The sequence below is a fragment of the Nycticebus coucang genome, chromosome 4, assembly GCF_027406575.1.
Source record: "Nycticebus coucang isolate mNycCou1 chromosome 4, mNycCou1.pri, whole genome shotgun sequence".
NCBI lineage: Eukaryota > Metazoa > Chordata > Mammalia > Primates > Lorisidae > Nycticebus > Nycticebus coucang.
In genome coordinates this window covers 42,132,971-42,156,711 of record NC_069783.1, presented here as the reverse complement: position 1 = coordinate 42,156,711, position 23,741 = coordinate 42,132,971, and the positions used below count along the sequence as shown (strand labels likewise).

General features: G+C 38.3%; 2 protein-coding genes and 1 pseudogene across 2 annotated transcripts in view; all 3 read right to left on the bottom strand.

Annotated features, from left to right (window-relative positions):
• The window catches only part of DYNC2LI1 (dynein cytoplasmic 2 light intermediate chain 1), a 40,800-nt gene extending 36,387 nt beyond the window's left edge, over positions 1-4,413 (bottom strand). Inside the window, exons 1-2 of the mRNA XM_053588476.1 lie at positions 4,189-4,413; positions 874-991 (exon numbers count right to left, since the gene is read on the bottom strand). Coding sequence (XP_053444451.1) covers positions 874-991; positions 4,189-4,196 — 126 coding nt within the window. The 5' untranslated portion in view covers positions 4,197-4,413. The remainder of the gene's footprint in view (positions 1-873; positions 992-4,188) is intronic.
• LOC128585010 (uncharacterized) lies at positions 2,288-2,440 on the bottom strand (annotated as a pseudogene).
• Positions 4,414-9,441: 5,028 nt separating the features above from the next.
• Positions 9,442-23,741, bottom strand: part of PLEKHH2 (pleckstrin homology, MyTH4 and FERM domain containing H2) — a 128,593-nt gene continuing 114,293 nt past the window's right edge. The window contains exons 26-30 of the mRNA XM_053588894.1: positions 22,542-22,687; positions 18,284-18,413; positions 15,729-15,815; positions 12,750-12,887; positions 9,442-11,766 (exon numbers count right to left, since the gene is read on the bottom strand). Of these exons, the coding sequence (XP_053444869.1) occupies positions 11,581-11,766; positions 12,750-12,887; positions 15,729-15,815; positions 18,284-18,413; positions 22,542-22,687 (687 nt within the window). The 3' untranslated portion in view covers positions 9,442-11,580. The remainder of the gene's footprint in view (positions 11,767-12,749; positions 12,888-15,728; positions 15,816-18,283; positions 18,414-22,541; positions 22,688-23,741) is intronic.

The following is a 23,741-nucleotide window of genomic DNA, read 5'->3' as shown; positions in this document are numbered from 1 at the left end:
TTGTTCACTGCAGCTCAATTCATAATTGCCAAGGAAGAAGCCCGAGTGCCCACTGACCCATGAACGAATTAATAAATTGTAGTATATGTATACCATGGAATATTATGCAGCAGTAAAAAAATGGAGACTTTACCTCCTTTATGTTTACATGGATGGAGCTGGAAAATATTCTTCTTAGTAAAGTACCTCAGGAATGGAAAAAAAAGTATCCAATGTACTCAGCACTACTGTGAAACCAATTTATAATAACTCACACTTGCATATGAAAAATGAGACACAACTTTAGTCTATGATGAAGGAGAGAAGGGGAGGGCAAGGGATGGGGAGGGGGTGGGAGGGATAACAGGGGATAGTATGGGGACCACAACTATGGAGCACATTGCAAGTACAAGTTGGTTCTATCATGTGTAGAACACAAATGTCCTAATGCTATAATTAGGTAAATGAGATGAAAGCTATGCTGATTAGTATGATGTAAGCACTCCAATTTGTACAAATAATCAACACACTGAAATGGGCATAAATGTATTTATGATCTATGTACAAAAGACTTTAAAAAATTAATTAAAAAAAGATACTGTCTTATTGAGAAGCTGAGTGAGATATTTAGCTTTTATACTATATTGACATAGAACACCTGAATATTTTCAAATTATAAAATAAAGTGACAGTTAAAATAATTTTTAAAAATTTTGTTATTACAATTTTTCCTAGATCAATAATAAGTATCTTTTAATTTACACTAAACCATATTGGTTATCTGGTTAAAGAGATGAAGTATCCAAATTTTTATCAAAGTATTAAATTCTACTACTGGTTGTTAAATCATCACAATAATTGAAAAAGAAAAGTAAAAATGAAAGGAAGCATTACCCCATTTTTACTGCCAATGAAGAAAACAGATTTTTCTCCAATTTCAACTCTATCACCTTCACTTCCATTTCTCCCTCTTTTTTCCACTTCAGCTTTTGCAATGTCCCAGAGAGTTTCACTATATGAGAGAAGCAGAAAAACAAAATTCAGACATACAAAAAGAATACTTTCAAAAATTTATTTCAAGCGCAGAGAAATTTTATTTCAATAAAATTTATAAAACAAATCAGTGTTATTTTCTGGGGAGTAATAACCTGGTAAAATATCTGAGGATGAGTCATTCCGTGATATATTTTTTTTTTGCTTTGAACTAGTTTTTTGAAGAATATTGAAGTTGGCTCGGTACCTGTAGCTCAAGCTGCTAAGGCACCAGTCACATCACCAGAGGTGGCAGGTTCGAGCCCAGCCTGGGCCTGCCAAACAACAATGACAACTACAACCAAAAAAAAGCTGGGCGTTGTGGCAGGCGCCTGTGGTCCCAGCTACTTGGGAGGCTGGGGCAAAAGAATCACTTAAATCCAGGAGTTGGAGGTTGCTGTGAGCTGTGATGCCAGAGCACTCTACCAAGGGCGACATAGTGAGACTCTGTCTCAAAAAAAGATATTGAAGTTGATAAGCAAAACCTTTATCATAGGATATGAGGTTATCTGATTTGGGGGCTTCCAAGCAAGGTTCATACCCATATGTGTTGTTTTCTCAGACACACAAGAAGGTACAATGACTTTTGGGAATGTAAACTTGAAAACTACCAAATGTGCAAAACCAGTTTATCAAATCTTTGCTCCCTGAAACATCTTTTTTTCTTCTTGTTTTTTAAATTGTGTTTTTGCCTCATAATATCTTTTCTAAAATATGAAATAAGAGAAGGGAAAAAAATCATACAAAAATCATTGAAAACCATCCTTTAATCATACAAAAATATAAACCATCCTTTAATCATACAAAATCATTGAAAACCATCCTTTAATAATTATCTTTTCCCACACATACATAATTTTATACAAATTAAGATTATATCTTTTAAAAAAACTTAAAGTCTAAATGGAAATAGAGAATTGAACTAAAAAATTCTATAGGCAAGACCTGATGAATCCTTACCCTCTATCTGCTATTTTCTATGTATGTGAACTTGAACAAATTACCTAACCTCTCCAGATCCTTCATTCCTTTATTAATTAAGCAAGGGGTTAGGATCTTGGGGCCTATTTCTGAGCATATAATATAGGCAAGCCTCTGTGCTAGTTACCAGGCTCAACTCTACGTCTTCATCTCTAAAATACCAGTAGAAAAGAATATCAGCTTTATAGAGTTGCCCCAATTATTAAAATATGTATTTAGTTTAGGGTCTATCCTGTAATATTACAAATTTATTGAGACCTTATACTTATTACTATACCAGAATAGTACTAGGAACAAAGAGTCAGCCAAAACTGGAGTCCTTAAACACTTGCATGCATTTAGTCCTTAAACACTAAAATTCATGCAATTATTTCACAAGGTGAGCCTCCAGAACTCAGCGTGGGCCTCTGTTCTACACTTGATCTTAGCCAAAAGGCCAAGAAGTGATAGGCTTCTGTTCTTCATTTACACACCATTCTTTCTTTTGTAGAGACAGAGTCTCACTTTATGGCCCTTGGTAGAGTGCCATGGCCTCACACAGCTCACAGCAACCTCCAACTCCTGGGCTTAAGCGATTCGCTTGCCTCAGCCTCCCGAGTAGCTGCCCGCCACAACGCCCGGCTATTTTTTGGTTGCAGTTTGGCCAGGGCCGGGTTTGAACCCGCCAGCCTCGGTATTATGGGGCCGGCGCCTTACCGACTGAGCCACAGGCGCCGCCCGTACACACCATTCTTAATGCGATTATCTCCAAGCGCCTTGTGGCTCAAGGGAGTGGGCGCCGGCCCCATATACGGGAGGTGGGTTTAAACCCAGCCCCGGCCAAAAAAGCTGCAAAAAAAAAAAAGTGGGCGGCGCCTGTGGCTCAGTTGGTAAGGCGCCGGCCCCATATACCGAGGGTGGTGGGTTCAAACCCGGCCCCGGCCAAACAACCAAAAAATAGCCGGGCGTTGTGGCGGGCTCCTGTAGTCCCAGCTACTCGGGAGGCTGAGGCAAGAGAATCTCTTAAGCCCAGGAGTTGGAGGTTGCTGTGAACTGTGTGAGGCCACGGCACTCTACCGAGGGCCATAAAGTGAGACTGTCTCTACAAAAAAAAAAAAAGTGATTATCTCCTTTCCAAGGTTCCCAGGATAGAGAAGGAAGTGTGCAATCAGGTATACCATCTGTGGACATTTGTAATTATAACCATAGCTTTTTACTGTAATCAATTATACTGCAATTGAAAGCTGGCAGTTTTTCACACTAAGGTTCCTAAACTCGAAGGAGACCACGCCGCTGAAACCAAGGTGAGATAAAGATTTATCCTGGGGCGCCGGCCCCATATACCGAGGGTGGCGGATTCAAACCCGGCCACGGCCGAACTGCAACCAAAAAATGGCCGGGCATTGTGGCGGGTGCCTGTGGTCCCAGCTGCTCGGGAGGCTGAGGCGGGAGAATCGCTTGGGCCCAGGAGTTGGAGGTTGCTGTGAGCTGTGTGAGGCCACGGCACTCTACCGAGGGCCAGAAAGTGAGACTCTGTCTCTACCAAAAAAAAAAAAAAAAAAAAAAAAAAAAAGATTTATCCTGTTCTGTGATGCACTTCCTGACACTTCTCTATGTGCTTAAGTTGTTCGCAGGTTTAGGAACAGCTCAACTACAAAATGGACATGACAGAACTGAAGAACTAAAACGTAGTTTTACAACAAGTGCTGAAACAATTTCTTTAAGGACTCGGTTCGTGGCCCCTTGTCACTTACAAGCCCTCCCCGCCGCGACGTTCTACTTTCCACTGCGCCACGTCTCCCCTCCTTCACCGCGGCCGTGACCCCCCGCACTAGGACCGGAGGCCCGGGCGCAGCTTTGTGCTCTAGTTCACCGCCAAAGCCTCCCTCCTGGAACAGTCCCTGGCCCGCAAGAAACTTCTGTAGTATCAGTGAAGGTGGAGTCGATGATTTTTTCAAAATCTCTTCCCTTTCAACCTGCTTGCGGCAGACTCCTTTTGCTCACGGGTAGTTCCTATGAGTCCCAGGCCATCCAGACCCACATTCTTCCACCCGCAGGCACGGCGTGGGCCCCCTTTCCCCGAATATGCCTTCAGCGGCCTCTCCTACTTCTTTTTTTTTTTTTTTTTCCTACTTCTGCCCCTTCTAGTCTGAAGTGAGAAAGAGGGGAGATCTCAAGGGAGATGGGGGATCGGCGCAGACATAGTTGAGGATATACCTGGGCATAGTGGCTAGGCCCCAGACGCCGTGGGTTCCGCGTTAGTGCCCAGCTTAGAACCAGGTCCACCGCGAATTCCGGGGCGGAGCCGGAATGCCGGCTCTTGCGTCGCCATGGGAATGACGTCGCGGGGCGCGTGTGTCCAAAGAGCGGCCTGATGGGAAATGTAGTTCTCAGCGTTCCCTTTCGCATCCAAGCTCTCTGCTTCAACCCCTAAGATGTCAAAGAAGTGACAAGGGATTACGAACGTGGGGCCTTAAAGCAATTGTTTCTGAGCTGGAAATGTGCTTTTATTTAAATAATGCTTTACTGGCCGGGCGCGGTGGCTCACGCCTGTAATCCTAGCACTCTGGGAGGCCCAGGCCAGTGCATTGTTTGAGCTCACAAGTTCCAGACCAGCCTGAGCAAAAAGTGAGACACACCCCTCCCCGCCTACTAAAAATAGAAAAACTGAGGCAAGACGATCGCTTGAGCCCTAGTTAGAGGTTGCTGTGAGCTATGACGCCACAGCACTGTACCCAGGCGACAGCTTGAGATTCTATCTCAAAAATAAAAAATAAAATAAAATAAAATAAATAAATGCTTTACTGAATGCCAACTGTGTGCCAGGAGTCTCTGCTCTCACTCATCTTTTACCGTTCTCTCCCCAGTAGGCGTAGTTTGCAAACAGAGGGTGAAACAATCTCTTGAGCTATTTTCTACTAATTTATCATAAAGAATAAAGAATGTTAAGACTTTAAAATTAAGGCATGTGATTTCATATTTTCCAGCTTTCTGAATGTTTAGTGTTTTCAAGTTTTATGCAATAGCACGTTATGTATTTATTAATAATCAAGGAAGTGCATTCCTACATATTATACTTAATGTATTTTATGAATGTAGACTATTTTTGTTTGAACACTGGTTTCTTTATATGAATAGCAAACATTGAGTTATTACTATATGCATGGTCCTGTGCTACACAGTAACAAATAGAGATAAGTAAGACAACATCCTTACCTTCAAGAAGACACATAGCTACTTACAGTGAACCAAGAAAATAAGCAACATAAGCTATTGTGCAGAGGTGCAAAAAATTACATGAGAGCAGTGACTATACTTGAAGGAGTTGGTGAAACAGTCATTACACTGATAGTGTTTGGTCTGTGTTAAATGTTGAATAGACTTGGGTTCTCTAGGTCAAGATGCCCTGAATATTTGGAAGGGATACTCTCCCTCTAATCATCCGTCACTTGGCTCGGCTTCTTCGGTGTGATGTTCCAGGGTAAGAAAAACCTAGATTCAAGCCATACTTGCTAAGTTGCCACATTGCCACATTGGTTAAATCACTCAATTTCTCTGAGCCTTAGTTTTGGAATCTGTAAAAGTAAGGAAAGATTATCAGTTTTAAATTAGATAACTACCTGTAAAATATAACTTATCTGTGTTTCTGATATATTTTAAGTTTTTAATGCTTGTTACTATCATGTGGTAAGCTACTGATCAGCAACTTTGAACTAAGAAACATGTATTCCTGGAAATGAGGCAGATGGTTGACAAAGGGCATTGACTTCAGATAAAGTTTTTGTGAATAAAATTCTGCCAATATCTAGATATTTTTTGGAGACACAAAGAATACTATAGTTACACATAGGAAGAGATTTAATGGGATTGGAGTTCAATGGAAAAAGGATGATTTTAAGGAAGGTTGATAGATCTACCAATGAATCAGTAACTTTGTAGGCTGGTGTTACATACTCATCAGCCTGTAAGATCACAAACTGATATGGGATCAGTTCTGGAACTTTGGAATCCCTTTGCATGATAATTAGGAAAGTCTGTGATACTGATAGCAGTAACAACAGCAAACAGTTTTGCCAAGTGCTTGCTTGCTATGTACTAAGACCAGTACTTGTTTGGATAACTGGGTAAGTGGTTGAAGAAAGTAGCCTGGTAACAAAGGAAGGTGAAATTTATAAGGCTGGGCCCTGATCAGCAGCAATGATTCAGTTCATTTAGTTGATCTGATTAAGCAGATGAGTTCTCCTTTCTTCCTTTAGTCCTTCTGAGGCTTCATACCTGGGCAAAAGAAGTTGACCTTCTTGGGTAGATGAAAATTATTCTTAAGGTAAGAATATACAAAGATTTGGATTACCCCAAGAAAACCCAAGAATTGCAAAGCTGTTGATGGAGGAGGAGATAATTTTATTCTGCTTTTATGGGCAACAGTGCAGAAGGGTAAAGGACACAGCTGGGGAAGTGAATAGTTTGGGGCAGGAGCATGTGAAGTGCCTGATGGAGATAAGCTGAGAGAGTAAACTGAGCAGGAATATGGTTGCTGTGAATGATCCTGCAGTCCGGATTTCACTGTGTTCATTATGAAAAACCGAATAAAATTTTAAAATAGGAGTGTTCCATGACCAGACCTAAGTTTCAGTAAGATAATTTTTTGCAGCTGTGTGAACAATATTTTGGAGTCTAGAAGATCATGTGGAGGCTATTAACTATAGCTGGGAAAGTGACAGTCAGAGTTTTGACATTTTTCCCCCTTGTTTTCAAAGTTACGTAAGCTTAATGTAGAAGAAATGGCCTGAAGAAAAAATGAAAAAGGGAAAATAGGCATCCCCAGAAGTAATAAACATTAAGCATTTTGACACGTTTCATTCTGTTTCTCAAAGTTGAAGTTAATTGTAAAGTTAATTAAATCCTGATTTTAACATTTCTCCATGTAATTTTTAAAAATGTATCATAAACGTAACACTAATGGCTGCCAAATATTCTTTTCTATGGATTTTTTTTCATAATTTACTTAAATATTCTCCTGATGTTGAGTTGGAAGTGGTTCAGAGTAAACACCTACCATGAATTGGTTAATTGCAGCCCTTTCCTGGGATTTTTCAGACTAGAATTGGGAAAAGTTAAGTCACTCCTCCTCTGGAGGAAATTACTGTGTTTTCTAACTGAAGAAGTTATTTGGCAATTAGAGAACATGAAGCAGACACACACATCAATATGAAGAGAAAGTTCTGACACATTTCTTATGTTTCCCCTAGGCTCAAGGCTGTGTCCTTTCTTCTGGCTTGGTCGTTTAGCTCTCCTTTGGAGTATATGAGACATCCTAGTATTTTTGTAATACATTTCCTCATTTTTGCCTAAGCTAGTTCAAGTTGAATTTTGTAATTTGCAACAAAGAGTTCTAGTAGTGAGTAAGGCCTTGGGAGAGGAAGAAAAGCCATTTCTTCCTTTGGTTTCTCTCCTTCGGTTGATGAATTGATGCACCTATTCCCTAATTGTTGGGGGAACAGAGTAGGAAAACCAGGTTTGGTGAGTTTGAGACAGTTGGACCACCTGGGGTCCACTGCACTTGGCATTTAGGAGGCTGGAGGTAACTTCATGTAAAAATGTCTCAGTAGAACGTGAGGGCATGACATTATTGTTGATGATACTTCATACCTGAAGGGAAAATCTTATAATCTATGCATGATCTAAAAGCTAATAATGCAGTCCTTAAGTTTTTTAAGACTCACATTTTCTGTAAGTTTTTCTCTTATTAAAGCCAATTTTTACCAGGGTTTGATGGTATTTTCCAGGATTACAAGAAGTTAACTTCTAAACAATCTCCTCTGCTATTACCCAACATTCAGTTCCTAGGGACACCTAGGAATTTGTTACAGCCACATAGAGAGGTAATTAGCCTTCTTCTGCCACTGCCACTGCCACTGCAATACAACTTACCAGTCCCTTCAAAACAAGATACGCCCCCCCCCACCGCCAAAACACACACACACACACACACACACACACACACACACACACACACACACACACACACACACACACGGTTTATTAGATTAAGTTAGCAAAGTCCTGGAAGGAGGGGTACTCTGTATTTAAGTGTTGTCATAAACATTTGTGTCATATTTTGGAGTTATTTACTAACAGATGTTTCCCTAGTCAGAAAGAGATGCACATCCCTGGTCCCCACACCATTCATTAGATTATGTTAGGAAAGTGCTGGAATGCAGCACTGTATTCAAGTGCTGTGGTGAACATTTGTGTCTTATTTTGAAGATGTTTGCTAATAGATGTTTCTCTGGTGAAGTTTTTGTTTCTTGCCTATTACTTGACAACAAAATAATTATAAAGCATACATTGAAGATTTTTGGATTGTTGTGTTGACTATGAATGTGCCTCCAGAGTCACCATGACCATGTATAATTTAGGTAAAATTAAATTCAACAACTAAAATTATGGTCTGGAGTAGGCACTTCCCCTCTCTCCACACCCCTGCCTCCTTCCTGGACCTATCAACTCTGCAGTGTAGAACCACCTTTCCCACTTAAATACTCAAGAAAAGCTGTGTTTGGTCTCACTCAAATATGGATAAATCTTAACTTCATCCTAAATTATCTGTGTGAATTTACTTAATTCAGAATTTAAAGACAAAAAATTCCTCTTGTTAGAGTAAAATTCCTTTCTTCTTTTAGGGAAAAGGGAATGGGGGAAAATGGGAGAAATGTGATTTCTACACTAACCAGTTCTTCCTGTTCCTCACTTTCCTTCCTCAGTCCCCACATTACTGGAGCCTTCCTTCCACAGAAATAAGCCTGCAGCCCACCAGTGTCAAATCCAGCACCACCAGATTCCAAGGCAGCTGAGGGAGTGGGTAGATGAAGGAAATGTGCTCTTGGCATTCCAGAAACACTTGCAGCCTTCTTAGAGAGAAATACTGTTTTTCATACATACTGGTTAGTTCTTTGGGGTTAGGCTTCAGTACAATTATAGGTTAAATGCATTGTTCTAGGAACCCGACCACCATGGATTTTTTCCTATGGAAAAAATTCCCCAACAACAAACTATTAAATACATTTTTGAAATAAAGATTCTTTATAAGTTGTAACTAACTTCTCTTGAGAGTTAAATTTATTTCAAAGCTATGGAAATATTTGGCTTAAAGGGCACACGCACACACTCCAGAAAATTTTAAATGCCTTTTGGGAACACAGTCCATTCAACTGAGCTATATGAATGAAATCTTAGGAGAACTAAAATTTCTGTTTTCATATTACATGTCATTATGCATACAACTGTATTAAAGTTACAGTTTGCCAAAACACCTTCCTTTTATTCGCATAAAACAAAGCAACACTGAAGACAAAGCATGAATGCCAGAGGAGGTAATAACTACCATTTTCACTGGTTCTACAACTCAGCTTTGACAATGAAAACATTAGGTATTTCTTGAAGATTATTCAAAAGATAATGCTCGAAATGGGTTTTTGTAAATCATTTATTATGATTGAAAGGGAAGAAAATGATAGGAGACAAATATTACAATTAAACGCGTACCATTATTCTCTTGTAACCAATCATAGTAACACACCTTGAATTTTTTAAATGGCTATATAATTTTCCAGAAAATAAAAATTTCACTCATCAGTTACAGAAAACTGATTTCTTTCCATCAAAGTATTTTATCTCTCCTCTATCAAAAATAAATGCCAAGTCTAAGGTACTACAGTTTAAGCTAAACTTTCATTACCTATTTGAATTAGAAGACTGGGGGAGAGGCTTACGAGATGGTGAATAAACTATTGCCTGAGAATAAAGCCCTCACACATAAGTAACATCTCTGCCAAGCCTCTGGGTCACCAACTAATCATGAAATAGCTTTCTAGGAATTTAGAAACTTTACTGTGTTGTAGCCAAAAGCCTCATGAGAAGTATCCCAACCTATAAACCAGTTTATTTTCAAAAACGAAAACTACTCACTGAGTAGTTGTGGCTCAGAAGATATAGAGGAAATAATCAATAGAAATCTCGTTCCATTAGGGTTTTAAATCTTCTTTTTGTCATTATCAGTAAGGCACAATATTACTTGGGCAATGTATTACTTGGATCTGCCCCTTCTGTGGATGCTAATACGGGATGAAACATTAAAAGGCTTAATGTGAAAACAGTACATTGCCATAGGGAGAAGGCAGCAAAGAAGAAGATATGAGGCTCTGCCAACAAATTAATTCAGCAGCTGAGATTCTTCTCAAATTGGTTAAAAAAATATGACAAAGTGATAAAGAGGTCAAAAAATAAATACAAATATTCTATATATAAATAAAATTAAGTATGCTCGTGATTACTATTACAATTGAACATTTTATAATATAATTTTCATGTCTTATCGCAGTTTCATTTTTGCCAAGAATACTAATTACATTGTTTTGACACATACTGGAATGCACTGACCACTTACATAACCTAGTAAAGTAATATATTTCAAGACTATCAACTAAAATTTTACCTCCTTTGACAGAAGAATTCTCTTTTCTTTTAAAAAATATTTTTGGAAATTCATTTTCCAACTATATTTAGAAAGGACTGTATGATAGGCAAATCTTTAAGGATTGTCTTTGCTTTTCGAAGTTAATATTATTTAACAGAGCAAGGTCAAAATGACCCAGCACCAAATGCAGTGAAACGTGGGCAATATTCCAGTGAACTTGAGCTATGTTGACAGCCAAAGAATGTCAAGAATCACTGTCTCATTTTATTTTATTATTATTTTTTTTTTTGTGGTTTTTGGCCGGGGCTGGGTTTGAACCCGCCACCTCTGGCATATGGGACCGGCACCCTACTCCTTGAGCCACAGGCGCCGCCCCACTGTCTAATTTTAAATTGCACAGTCCAATGATCTGAAAAGGTGACAGTATACCTTCTAATACCATGTAGGAGGTTTAGGTTACCCAATTCCTGCTTTCTCACTGAATGATTCATAAAACCAGAAGATTTATTGCACTTGCTCTAAAAATTAACCCTTCGCACAACTCTGCAGCTGTTTCTTACACTGTGTACTCAACTCCTCTCTAAACACCATTATCATTGATTAAAAGCACATTTAATTACAGTACTTACTTTTTTGGCAGTGAGCATTTCCAAATAATCAACTGTTTTACCAAATGACAATTTGGAATCTCCCTTTCTAAAGATCACCAGAATTTTTTCTTTTTTTTTTGGCCGGGGCTGGGTTTGAACCTGCCACCTCCAGCATATGGGGCCAGCGCCCTATCCACTTGACCACAGGTGCCGCCCGAGATCACCAGAATATTAAAAAGAAAAAAGAAAAGAAACAGAAAAAGCCATATTGAATGATGTGTCTGATGACAAGTGGGGAAGGTGCTAGAAAAACTGATGAATCCTAACCCATTTATTCTAAGAGAAAATTAGCGTGTTGGCAAATTTTGTGTTTATGCTTTGTTGTTAATATTCATTTGAAGATTTAAGAATTAGATAAAATAGAGTAACTCCCATCACTGTCAGCATTTGGAACACTGGTGTATGGATGCCATGCCCATAGGTGTAAACGAACTTGCTGGGAGCTGATGCAGCTCTTGAGCAGAGGAGGGAATGTTCAGGCTTTCAGAGCAGGGTAGGGCCTTTGGTCGGTCTGCTGTTTGACAGAAGGCGCTGGCTTCCCATTGCCCTGGTTTGGGCTCCCTGAGGCTGGGCTGAGAGCAGTGCTGGAGCAGACAGGTGGTGAAATGCTGCCTTTTGCTGATGGAAGTTGTTTATGTAACTGGCGATCAAAAGAGTGATCTCAAGAATCTAAAACAAGAAAACATAATTATTATAACCTTGAGAAGTTGCCATCATTTCCTAAAGAGAGTAGAGGATTGGCCATGAGTAACCTTCATTTGCAAGTGCCCAGGCTACCAGAATTCAATTCTGAATCTAGATCAAGTAAGTACTTACATACTCAACATCATCAAGGGACTGACACATTTTTTCGTTACTTAAACCAGAAGAGTGAATCTCAAAAATAATCGAAGTCAGTGGTAATTTTAGGAAATGTGACAGTAATACAACTCTGTTAATTATCTTAAAGCTACATTTGTGAATGTACAAATTAAGAAAGTCAATGTCATAACAACTATTTAAAGTACTGAGAGGACCCCGATCTTCTGCATTTAATGGCCAGCTGCCTTCTCTTAAGTAAAAATTAATTAAGAAAGATATCTTCCAATCTTCCATCTTTTAAAAAAGCTTCATATTCTGAAGTAGTCTCTTTTAGTTGATAATTTTAAGAGAGTTAACATTTTAGAAAAATTAATTTATCATTCTCCTTAAAATTAGAATTACATCTTTATTTATTGCTTTTGTTTACAGATGTTAAAGCTACAAAGTTAGTTAAAAGTAGTAAACGAACAAGTATGTTTCAATTATAAACTCTGCCCTTTTCCTCGAATGAGTCCATAAAGCAAATAACTTCAAGTGAGTAAGATGTGTATGAAGTACCTGATAATAACAACTTACCCCACAACCATTTATTTTGAACCTTCTGTATACCAGACACTGGTCTAAGTAATTTACAAATTTCCTTTAAGTCTTAAGCCCAAAGAAGTAGAGTGTATTGTACCACATTTTAAACAAAGAAACCAAGCTTGGAAAGATGAGGGAAGTCAGAATTTGGACCAATGGTTGTTTGATTTTAAGTAGTGTTTGTCCCATATGGAATGTAGTTTTTGCTCAATATGTTAGTATGAAAGTTGAAAAGCTAGCATAAAATTGGCAGAAAGGCTTTTACTCACCTTGGGTTTTGCCATGGCAAAAAGTAATTTTTCTGTTGGTTTGTCCTTTGAATGTGTATTGTTAATGACTATCATAAAATCATCTTGGTAACCTCCAAAGGTCATTAGACTCTTGTACACATAGCTGACTATTAACCTCTTCAAAGAGAAGAAAAAGTAAATATGTTATATCCTATTTACTTTCAAAGAAAGATAAAAAATGATTAATAATATTTGTCTCTATTAAAATGCTGATATTAATTATGGTAAAATATAAAAAATTATTTTCTGAAAACCAAATGTATTATGATCCAAAATTGATAGTCATAGAATTGCCATAGAAAGATATCAATAATACATTAAGTTTAAAAAAGAAGAATGTTCAACAGTATGCATTTCTATTTATATATTTCTACATATAATTTATTTCTGTATAATTATACATATATAATTTCTGTAGATAATATATGGTACTAATTTTATTTAGGCATCATATACCTTTACAATTAAAATAATTTTTTTTTTTTTTTTTTTTGGCAGGGACCAGGTTTGAACCCACCACTTCCGGTATATGGGGCTGGCACCCTACTCCTTTGAGCCACAGGTGCCGCCCAATTAAAATAAATTTTGATTCTGAAACAAATAGCTCATTACATAAAAATTAGAAAATACAAGAAAAAAAGCACCTATATTCTATAATCCAGATGCCCATTCAGATACCTCTTAAATATATGGTAGGTTGAGCCACATGAAACTGATACTTTCTATGGTCAAATATTGGCAAATATAAATGGTTTATCTTGATAGATGGATCTTGAAATATATAAACAGACATAACATTATGCATACTGTTTAGAATTCTGCTTCTTTTTTAAACTTAAGATATTACTGATATCTTTCTATGACAAGATATACTTGTGTAACATCATTTTAAATGATTTTATTGATAATCCTTTATTCAATCAATCTGCTACTGCAGGATTTTTTTTTTAATTATTTCAAGATATTAATTAAGAGGGTTACAAGTGTTTTTGTTACATGGATATCTTGTATAATGCTTAAGTTAAGGCTTTTGCTCTGCCCATCACAAGTAAATTACTTTTTTATTAATGTATTTGTTACTATCTTAAGTAATACTCCAGTGAACGTTTGGACATATTTTATAATGCACATACCTAATTGTTTTAAGTTATAAAAACAAACAACAGGAGTTGCGAGCTCAAAAAATGAGGACAATTTTAAGGAATATGTCCAAACTGTCCTCCAGAAATGTTACGCTTATTTACTTTCCCGGCACTGCTGTCTTGCTAACACTGGTTATCATCATTCTTTTAAATGTCTGCAACCTGATGGGTGAAAAGTAGAATCTCACTGTTTCAAATTGCATTAATTTGATCACTAGTGAGATGAACACGTTGAACTACATTTGTTGAACATTTGTATTTCTTCTTCTGTGAATTGCCTTTGCTCATTTGTCTATTGATGAGCTCATAATTTTCTTACTGCTTTATAAGACATATGTGTTTAATATTAAGGACAGCAACCCTTTGTCACATATGCAGAAAATAATTTTTCCCATTGTATTTCTGAACAATTTTAAAAATATAATTTAAATATGTACACCCTAAAAGCAAAGGCATCTTCATATCTAATGATTAACTTGAAAGACTGAGCAGACCCTGCTAGCATTGAATGCTTCAGAATTGCAACCTACCTGTGTGTACTTCCTGGCCAAAAGGGCCACTTTCTGGGATCTAGAAAACTGGTTTACTTAGTTAAGGTACCAAAACTGGTGTACAGTTTTTTGTGGACTTTAAGTCAAGAATTTTATAATCTGTCCTTAAGTTATCCATTCAAAAACTAAGAGGCATTCAAAACACATACATTCCTTTTTAAAAGCTGTTTAGCAATTATAAGGGTAGCTATGATGCTGAAGGACAGTCTGGTTTCCAGTGATCTGTAGGCCACAGGTTAGAAGCACCCACTATACCTGCCAGGTGAATTTAACAATTCCTGCCCACGAGATTAAAAAAAAAAATACAATTTTTACTGAATATTGGACACATGAAATATAACATAAAAAATGTAAATTTCATAAAATAAATATCTAGAGAAGGCATAGTTTGACTTTCTGATTATGTGAAAAGTGCCAAGATACTGTATATGTACAAACTGGTATGTGACATTATAGGAAATTATGGAAATTTTTATAAAAGCCTTAGTGGAACTGAACTTTAATTTTGGTAATTAAAATTTCTGGGGCGGCGCCTGTGGTTCAGCGGGTAGGGCGCCGGCCCCATGTGCCGAGGGTGGCGGGTTCAAACCCAGCCCCGGCCAAACTGCAACAAAAAAATAGCCGGGTGTTGTGGCGGGCGCCTGTAGTCCCAGCTAGTTGGGAGGCTGAGTCAAGAGAATCACCTAAGCCCAAGGATTTGGAGGTTGCTGTGAGCTGTGTGATGCCACGGCACTCTACCGAGGGCGATAAACTGAGACTCTGTCTCTACAAAAAAAAAAAAAAAAAAAAATTCTACTTTAATGATATCTTAAAGATTTTTATTTACACAGGAAACAATCTTCCTAACATTTTTTAAAAAGTCATTTCACAACTACAACCATGATTACAATTTAATCATGGTATCTTAGTATTTTCCCATATATAAAACAATGGAAACCCACCTTGTTTTAAGATTGAATCATAAACAGAATTGTATTTGTAAAATGACTATTCATTATATAGTATTAAGAAGAATGTTTTCTGTGTATGAGAAAGCTGGGCATAGTGGTGGGTGCCCACAATCCCGGCTACTCAGGAGACTTGAGCCCAAGAGTCTGAGGTTGCTGTAAGCTATGACACCGCAGCACTCTACCCAGGGTGACAGAGTGAGATTCTGTCTCAAAAAAAAAAGAAAACTTTGAGTAAGATACCATTAGCTTCTGTTTACAATACATTGATCTATGAAAATAGATGACTCAGTGCAAAACTTTAGGGTTTCATCTTACCATGGAGTTGTATTCTAAGACGCTTAAACCATCCTCATGTATAGCCAGCCACGTGAAAGTACTTCCAAATGGTGATGGAGTTATGGGCTAGGAAGAGGTGAAAATATACTATATTATAAATGCTATGCAAAATTATAGAAATGTTTTTCAGTCTAATTGGCTTGTAACATTTGCAATTAAACAATAACAAAAACTTATTTAAAATCTTTCTTGGGGAAGAGGCAGTGAGGCATACTGGAAATAGCGAATCTGTTATTAGGAGACCTGGTTTTGACACCCAAATCTACCATTTATTGACATATGCATTTGGCCAAGCTACTTAATCTCTTTGAGGCTTGATTTCCTCATCTTTAACATGGGAACAATAATGTTTATATCTTACTTTTCTTCTCTTTTAAGAGGCTAATAGTCAACAGAGCTTGTAGGGTTTCTATGATTACCAAACTCCTAATGAAACAAAATATATTGATGTGCTTGATAAGGTATGTAGTGCTATTTATTACAAAGTCAAGGATTATTATTGTAATTATACATTTTTTCTGAAAGTTATTAAAATCTGATATTCAATATCTAATAATAACAGAATAAAGAGAAAGGAAGGAGGAATGGGGAATCAGTATTTAATGGGCACAGAGCTTCAGTTTAGGAAAATAAAAGTTCTGGAGATAAATGGTGGTGACAATTTTGTTATGTGTATTTTACCACATATACTCAGAAAAGGACACCATTAAGCAATAAAGAAGATGCTGCTGTGTTATAAAGAAAGAAAAGCGGGGCAGCGTCTGTGGGTCAAAGAAGTAGGGTGCTGGCCCCATATACCGTAGGTGGTGGGTTCAAACCTGGCCCCGGCCAAAAACTGCAAAATAATAATAATAATAATAATAATAATAAAATAAAAAATAAGAAAGAAAAGCGTGGCTGGGCATAGTGGCTCATGCCTGTAATCCTGGCACTTTGGGAGGCTGAGATGAGACAATTGCTTGAGGCCAGGAGTTCCAGACTAGCCTGAGCAAGAGCGAGACCTCCATCTGTACAAAAATAGGAAAATTAGCTCGAAATGGTGGTGCATGCCTATAGTCACAGTTACTTGGGAGGCTGAAGCAAAAGGACTGCTTGGGCCCAGGAGTTTGAGGTTGCTGTGAGCTATCATTACACTATTGCACTTGTGCCATCAAGGACAGATTATGTTATTACAGCCAAGAAGGATATTTTAATATTCCTTCCAATGCTGAAGTTAGAATTAAAATCCATTTGAACTACTGATCTATGGTTCAAATCTATTCCTTGTATTTTTAAAAAACATGTTCAACTCTCTGAAAATACATTAATTTTATAGATGTTCAGAATACTAGCTTCATCATCTATTAACTAATAATATAGCTTCCAGATCCAGTAGCAAAAATAATTTCACCTTAGTCCAAGTGGCTCATTAATCAATGAGGAAACTGAAGACCAGAGAAGTTAACCAACTTGCCCAAAGATGCACTGCTATTCAGCAAATATTTATGAAGTAGTAATTATGTGCAAAGCATCATGGTGGGCCCCAGAGGAAGATTTTAGGATTAGTGAGTCTACACCTTCAAAGAGTGTGCAACTGAATAGTCAGGATAAAATAAAACACAAGACAGGATATATCTTAAGAGTGTGAGAGAACACAAAGTGACACAGTTCAGTAGAAAGAAAAGGAGTCTAAAGGCACATTTTTTCCCCTTGGGGAAAGGGCTGGGCATTCCCCGGCAGGGCTAGTCTCCTTTCTCAGTGTTTTTGCAACACTCCTCATGTTCATGTCACTCCTCCTGATATTTACTATATGGTGGTTGTGTTTACAGGCCAGGTGCAACCCTGGACTATACTGAATAAACTAGTCCTGGATGTTTATGTACAACCCATCTGAAACCATGAGTTTATGTATCCCTAGAGCTTAGCTCAATGTTTGGCAGACAGAACTCAGTAAACACTTAATAAATGAGCTACTACATGAGAGAAAAAGTGAGGGAATGGATGAATGATGAGAAGAAAGCAGAGGTCAGTTGTTGTTTGTAACTGATTTGCCTAATGAGTCTAAGAAATGATTCAGGGTAGAGGAAAGTTAACCAGAGGGCAAAGAACGGAGAAGCTTTCCTGCCCTTTCCCCAGTGTCCTTTCATTGTTTTCTTCACATTGTTGGCTCTTTCTTCATTTTTTAAAAAAGCCAAATATATTCAATTTGGGATAAATCTGGTTGACTATGTACACCAAGGTTTTTCTTTTTTGAGACAGAGCCTCAAGCTATCGCCCTGGGTAGAGTGCTGTGACATCATAGCTCACAGCAACCTCCAACTCCTGGGCTTAAGCGATTCTCTTGTCCCAGCCTCCCAAGTAGCTGAGACTACAGGAGCCTCCCACAATGCCCGGCTAATTTTTGGTTGTAGTTGTTATTGTTTGGCAGGCCTGGGCTGGATTTGAATCCTGCAGCTCTGGTGTATGTGGCTGGCGCCTTAGCGGCTTGGGCTACAGGCGCTGAGCCAATATACACAAAGATATTTATTATGCATCTCTCTCTGATTCTTTCTTACTTTTGCAAGAAACAACTTGGCACCAAAGAATGGCCACTTCCTGGCTACTGTCAAATAAATTCGTACACAATCAGCAGCACTGTGTCCTCGGAGGGTCATCCATCTGGTTGACAGCCGCTGGCAAAGTTGCCTAAAAAAGAAATGAACAACAATAAAAAGCCCCACAAAAGCAAAAACATAAACAGTGTATCATCTTCCCAAGATAAAGTTTCCCTAGGACAACTGTGATACCTAGGCATAAGCCAGGTGAAGGTTTTGCAACTCTCATTTTCTTCCACCTTTTGTCCTTTTTGGAGCATTCCTTTCATCTAATTCTCATATTACTAGTGTCCTCAGCATCAACCAGTAACCCCAGCAGGTAAATTTTAATTCTTTTTTTTTTGCAGTTTTTGGCCGGGGCTGGGTTTGAACCCATCACCTCCAGCATATGGAGCTGGCGCCCTACTCCTTTGAGCCACAGGCACAGCCCGGTAAATTTTAATTCTGAGTAGCTATCATCAAACCTTAATGTACATTAGTTTTAAGGTAATTTCTCATAGGAATATTTTCATTTTTAAAGAAAAGTACAAGTAGTAGAGGCCAAAAATGAACCCTCAGTGGAGGAATTTCAAGTATTACCACTTTTGGCTTGGAGAGATGTTGAATGCCGGAAGAAACTTCTCAAATCCAATCATGAAGGCAACGACTTACTCCATGTAGACAAGTGACTAATGTTAAGTATTTTTAATTTAGAAAACTCATGGTAGGCCAGACATAATGGCTCATAATCTCAGCTCCTTGAGAGGTCAAGGTGGGAGGACTACTTAAAGCCTGGAGCTTAAGACAAGCCTGAGCAACACAGCAAGACTCCACCTCTACAAAAAAATAAGAAAAATTAACTGGGCATGGTGGCACATGCCTGTATAGTCCCAGTTCTAGTGAGGTTAAGGCAAGAGGAGTGTTTCAGCCTGGGAGTCTGAGGTTACAGTGAGCTATGATCACACTCCTGCACTCTAGCCTGGGTAACAGAGTGAGGACCTTATCTCAAAAAAGAAAACCATGAAAACTCATGGTAAATCGGATTTGCCACTATTCCCTGCCCCCATTTTAATCTAATCAGCATTTCTCAATATGTTCTCTAAAATCAAATCAAAACTCCAAATTAGTAGACTTTAATTAAAATGTTTACATTAAAAAGTCTTGTGTAAGAAGATAGTTTATTTTTCCTTTCATTTTTTTTTTTTTGTTTATTTTTTTTTATTGTTAAATCATAGCTGCGTACATTAGTGCAATCAAGGGGTACAATGTGCTGGTTTCATATACAATCTGAAATATTCTCATCAAACTGTTCAACGTAGCCTTCATGGCATTTTCTTAGTTATTGTATGTAGACACTTGTATTCTGCCTTTAGTAAGTTTTGCCTGTACCCATTCTAAGATGCACCGTAGGTGTGGCCCCACCCATTGCCCTCCCTCCACCCTAACCTCCCCCCTCCCTTCCCCTTCCTTGGCCCTTTCCTCATAGTCTTGTGCTATAGTTGGGTTATAGCTGTCATGTAAAAGCTATAATTTAGCTTCATAGTAGGGCTGAATACATTGGGTACTTTTTCTTCCATTCCTGAAATACTCTGCTAAAAAGAATATGTTCCAGCTCCATCCATGTAAATATGAAAGAGGTAAAGTCTCCATCTTTCTTTAAGGCTGCATAATATTCCATGGTATACATGTACCACAATTTGCTAGTCCATTCGTGGGTTGATGGGCACTTGGGCTTCTTCCATGACTTAGTGATTATGAATTGGGCTGCAATAAATATTCTGGTACAGATGTCTTTGTTATATTGTGACTTTTGGTCTTCTGGGTATAAACCTAGTAAAGGAATTATAGGATCAAATGGCAGGTCTATTTTTAGGTCTCTAAATATTCTCCAAACATCCTTCCAAAAGGAACGTATTAGTGTGCATTCCTACCAGCAGTGTAGAAGTGTGCCCTTTTCTCCACATCCACACCAACATCTCAGGTTTTGGGATTTTGTTATGTGGGCTACTCTTACTGGGGTTAGGTGATATCTCAAAGTAGTTTTGATTTGCATTTCTCTGATGATTAAGGATAATGAGCTTTTTTTCATGTGTTTGTACATCATGCGTCTGTCTTCTTTAGAGAAGTTTCTCTTTAAGTCCCTTGCCCACCCTTAGATGGGATCACGTGTTCTTTTCTTGCTAATACATTTGAGTTCTCTGTGGATTCTGGTTATTAAACCTTTATTGGAGGTATAACCTGCAAATATTTTCTCCTATTCCGAGGGCTATCTGCTTGCTTTACTTACTATGTTCTTGGCTGTGCAGAATCTTTTTTTTTTTTTTTGTAGAGACAGAGTCTCACTTTACGGCCCTCGATAGAGTGCCGTGGCCTCACACAGCTCACAGCAACCTCCAACTCCTGGGCTTAAGCGATTCTCTTGCCTCAGCCTCCCGAGTCGCTGGGACTACAGGCGCCCGCCACAACGCCCGGCTATTTTTTGGTTGCAGTTTGGCCGGGGCTGGGTTTGAACCCACCACCCTCGGTATATGGGGCCGGCGCCTTACCGACTGAGCCACAGGTGCCGCCCTGTGCAGAATCTTTTTAGTTTGACCAGGTCCCAGTAATGTATTTCTGATACTGCTTTGATTGCCTGGGGAGTCCTCCTCATAAAATATTCACCCAAGCCGATTCCTTCAAGAGTTTTCCCTGCACTTCCTTTAAGTATTTTTATAGTTTCATGTCTTAAGTTTAAATCTTTTATCCAGTGAGAGTCTATCTTAGTTAATGGTGAAAGGTGTGAGTCTAGTTTCAGTCTTTTACAGATCGCCAGCCAGTTCACCCAGCACCATTTGTTAAATAGGGAATCTTTTCCCCACTAGATGTTTTTAATTGACTTGTCAAAGATCAAATAACGGTTAAGTAGCTGGATTCATCTCTTGGTTCTCTATTCTGTTCCAGACATTTATTTCTCTGTTTTTGTGCAGGTACCATGCTGTTTTTTTTTTTAATTGTTAAATCATAGCTGCGAACATTAGTGCAATCAAGGGGTACAATGTGCTGGTTTCATATACAATCTGAAATATTCTCATCAAACTGTTCAACATAGCCTTCATGGCATTTTCTTAGTTATTGTATGTAGACATTTGTATTCTGTGTTTAGTAAGTTTCGCCTGTACCATTCTAAGATGCATCATAGGTGTGGCCCCACCCATTACCCTCCCTCCACCAAAACCTCCCCCCTCCCTTCCCCTTCTTTGGCCCTTTCCTCATAGTCTTGTGCTATAGTTGGGTTATAGTCTTCATGTGAAAGCTATAATTTAGCTTCATAGTAGGGCTGAGTACATTGGATACTTTTTCTTCCATTCTCAGATACTTTGCTGAGAAGAATATGTTCCAGCTCCATCCATGTCAACATGAAAGAGGTAAAGTCTCCATCTTTCTTTAAGGCTGCATAATATTCCATGGTATACATGTACCACAATTTGCTAGTCCATTTGTGGGTCGATGGGCACTTGGGCTTCTTCCATGACTTAGCAATTATGAATTGGGCTGCAGTAAACATTCTGGTACAGATGTCTTTGTTATATTGTGATTTTTAGTCTTCTGGATATAAATCATTTTGTTTACAATGGAATATCCTGAGATAAATTTTTTTGATAAGCACCTCATAATATTATTGGCATTTTTTTGTCTTTATTATCAGAATTTAGATAAGAATAAATAATAGGAAATGAAAAGTAGACCTAAATGAAGGTAGTTTTTTTTTTGGCAGTTTTTGACAGTTTTTGGCTGGGACTGGGTTTGAAACCACCACCCCTGGTATATGGGGCCAGCCCCCTACTCTTTTGAGCCACAGGTGCTGCCTGAAGGTAGTTTTTTAATTAAAAATTGCAAATATAGGCCGGGCGTGGTGTCTCATGCCTATAATCCTAGCACTCTGGGAGGCCAAGGCAGGTGAATTGCCCTAAGCTCGCAGGTTCAAGACCAACTTGAGCAAGAGCGAGACCCCATCTCTACTAAAAATAGAAAAACTAATTGATGTTGTGTCAGTCACCTGTCGTCCTGGCCACTCAGGAGGCTGAGGCAAGTGGATCATTTGAGCCCAAGTGTTTGAGGTTGCTGTCACCTATGACACCATGGATTTCTACCCAGGGCAACAGAGTGAAACTCTGTCACACACACACACAAAAAAAAATCGACCAAACTAATACAGGGTGGTATATCTCTACCCTTTTAAGGGTTACAAATATTTTCTTACCTTAACTGTTCCTCAGAACAGCCATCTCTATACCTTTTAGGATAAAATTTCTCTATGACTTGTTTTAGAGTTTGATTTGCTTTGCACTGATTGGTAACATGTCCTGCTGGAGTTGAGAAAGGTCTTTCAAAATCTCCAATCTCTACCTAATTGGAAATCCAGAAAAGAGAAAATATAGGCTATTGAAAGAGTTTTTTAAAAGAAAATCAGTTTTACTTTTCCTAAACATTCTTTTTAAACTTATCATACATAAATCTCTGTCATGACTGTAACATTTTGGAATTTATAATCATATGTAAGAACAGTTATTAAATGTAAATTTCATTTGAATTCTAATTTTGAAAAAAATCTATAATTTAAACATTTTAGTTCCATTTCTACATTAATCTCCCTAGGTTATTATCACCATCAAGTAGTATTTGCTAAGGGCCAATACTCTGTTATTGCCTATAACACAGGATAATTTTTCAGGTACCATTTTTTTTTTTTTGTTGTTGTTGGGGATTCATTGAGGGTACAATAAGCCAGGTTCAGGTACCATTTTAATTGCTAATGAAGAGAGGAAATGGAAGTTAAAAATAAAAGTCAAAACATCATAAAGCTGTAAGATAAGTCTAGAACGTATTCGTTTGATTTTTAAAGGGTCTTTACTAAATGCAATGGGAACAAGGACCATATTTTTATAACTTTCTTTCTAGATTTTCTCCATAAATGTTACTGTTTTCACCCTTCATTCTACTAGTCTGTTATTCCCAGGACCAGAACCCTTCATTCCCCTCTCTCCCTTAATGAAAGAATGTTCAGCCCTTATCTATACCAATAAGCTACACAGTTGTCATCCTCCACCTTCCATTCATCCAAACCTATACTGAGTCCCTGTTACGAGTTAGGCACTGTGCTAAGTGATGGGAGAAAGGAAAAAGCTGAGCATAGTCCCTGCTCTCAGAGAGAATGACAGTTTTGCTCTGTCTCTATCCGAGTTACTAACAAATCTCCATGCACAGGTGACCCTGTGCCAACTTCCAGGCCTTAAAAGATGGCAGCTTTCACTTCTTGTCTCTCTTTTGGGACACTGTTCTTGCCACACAACCACCATTCTGGGAGGAAGCACAAGTAGCAACATGAAGAGATTGTGTGTAGGTGTTCCAGCTGACGGTTCCAGCTGACGGGCCCAGCCGCAGCCCTGACTAACAGCCAGCA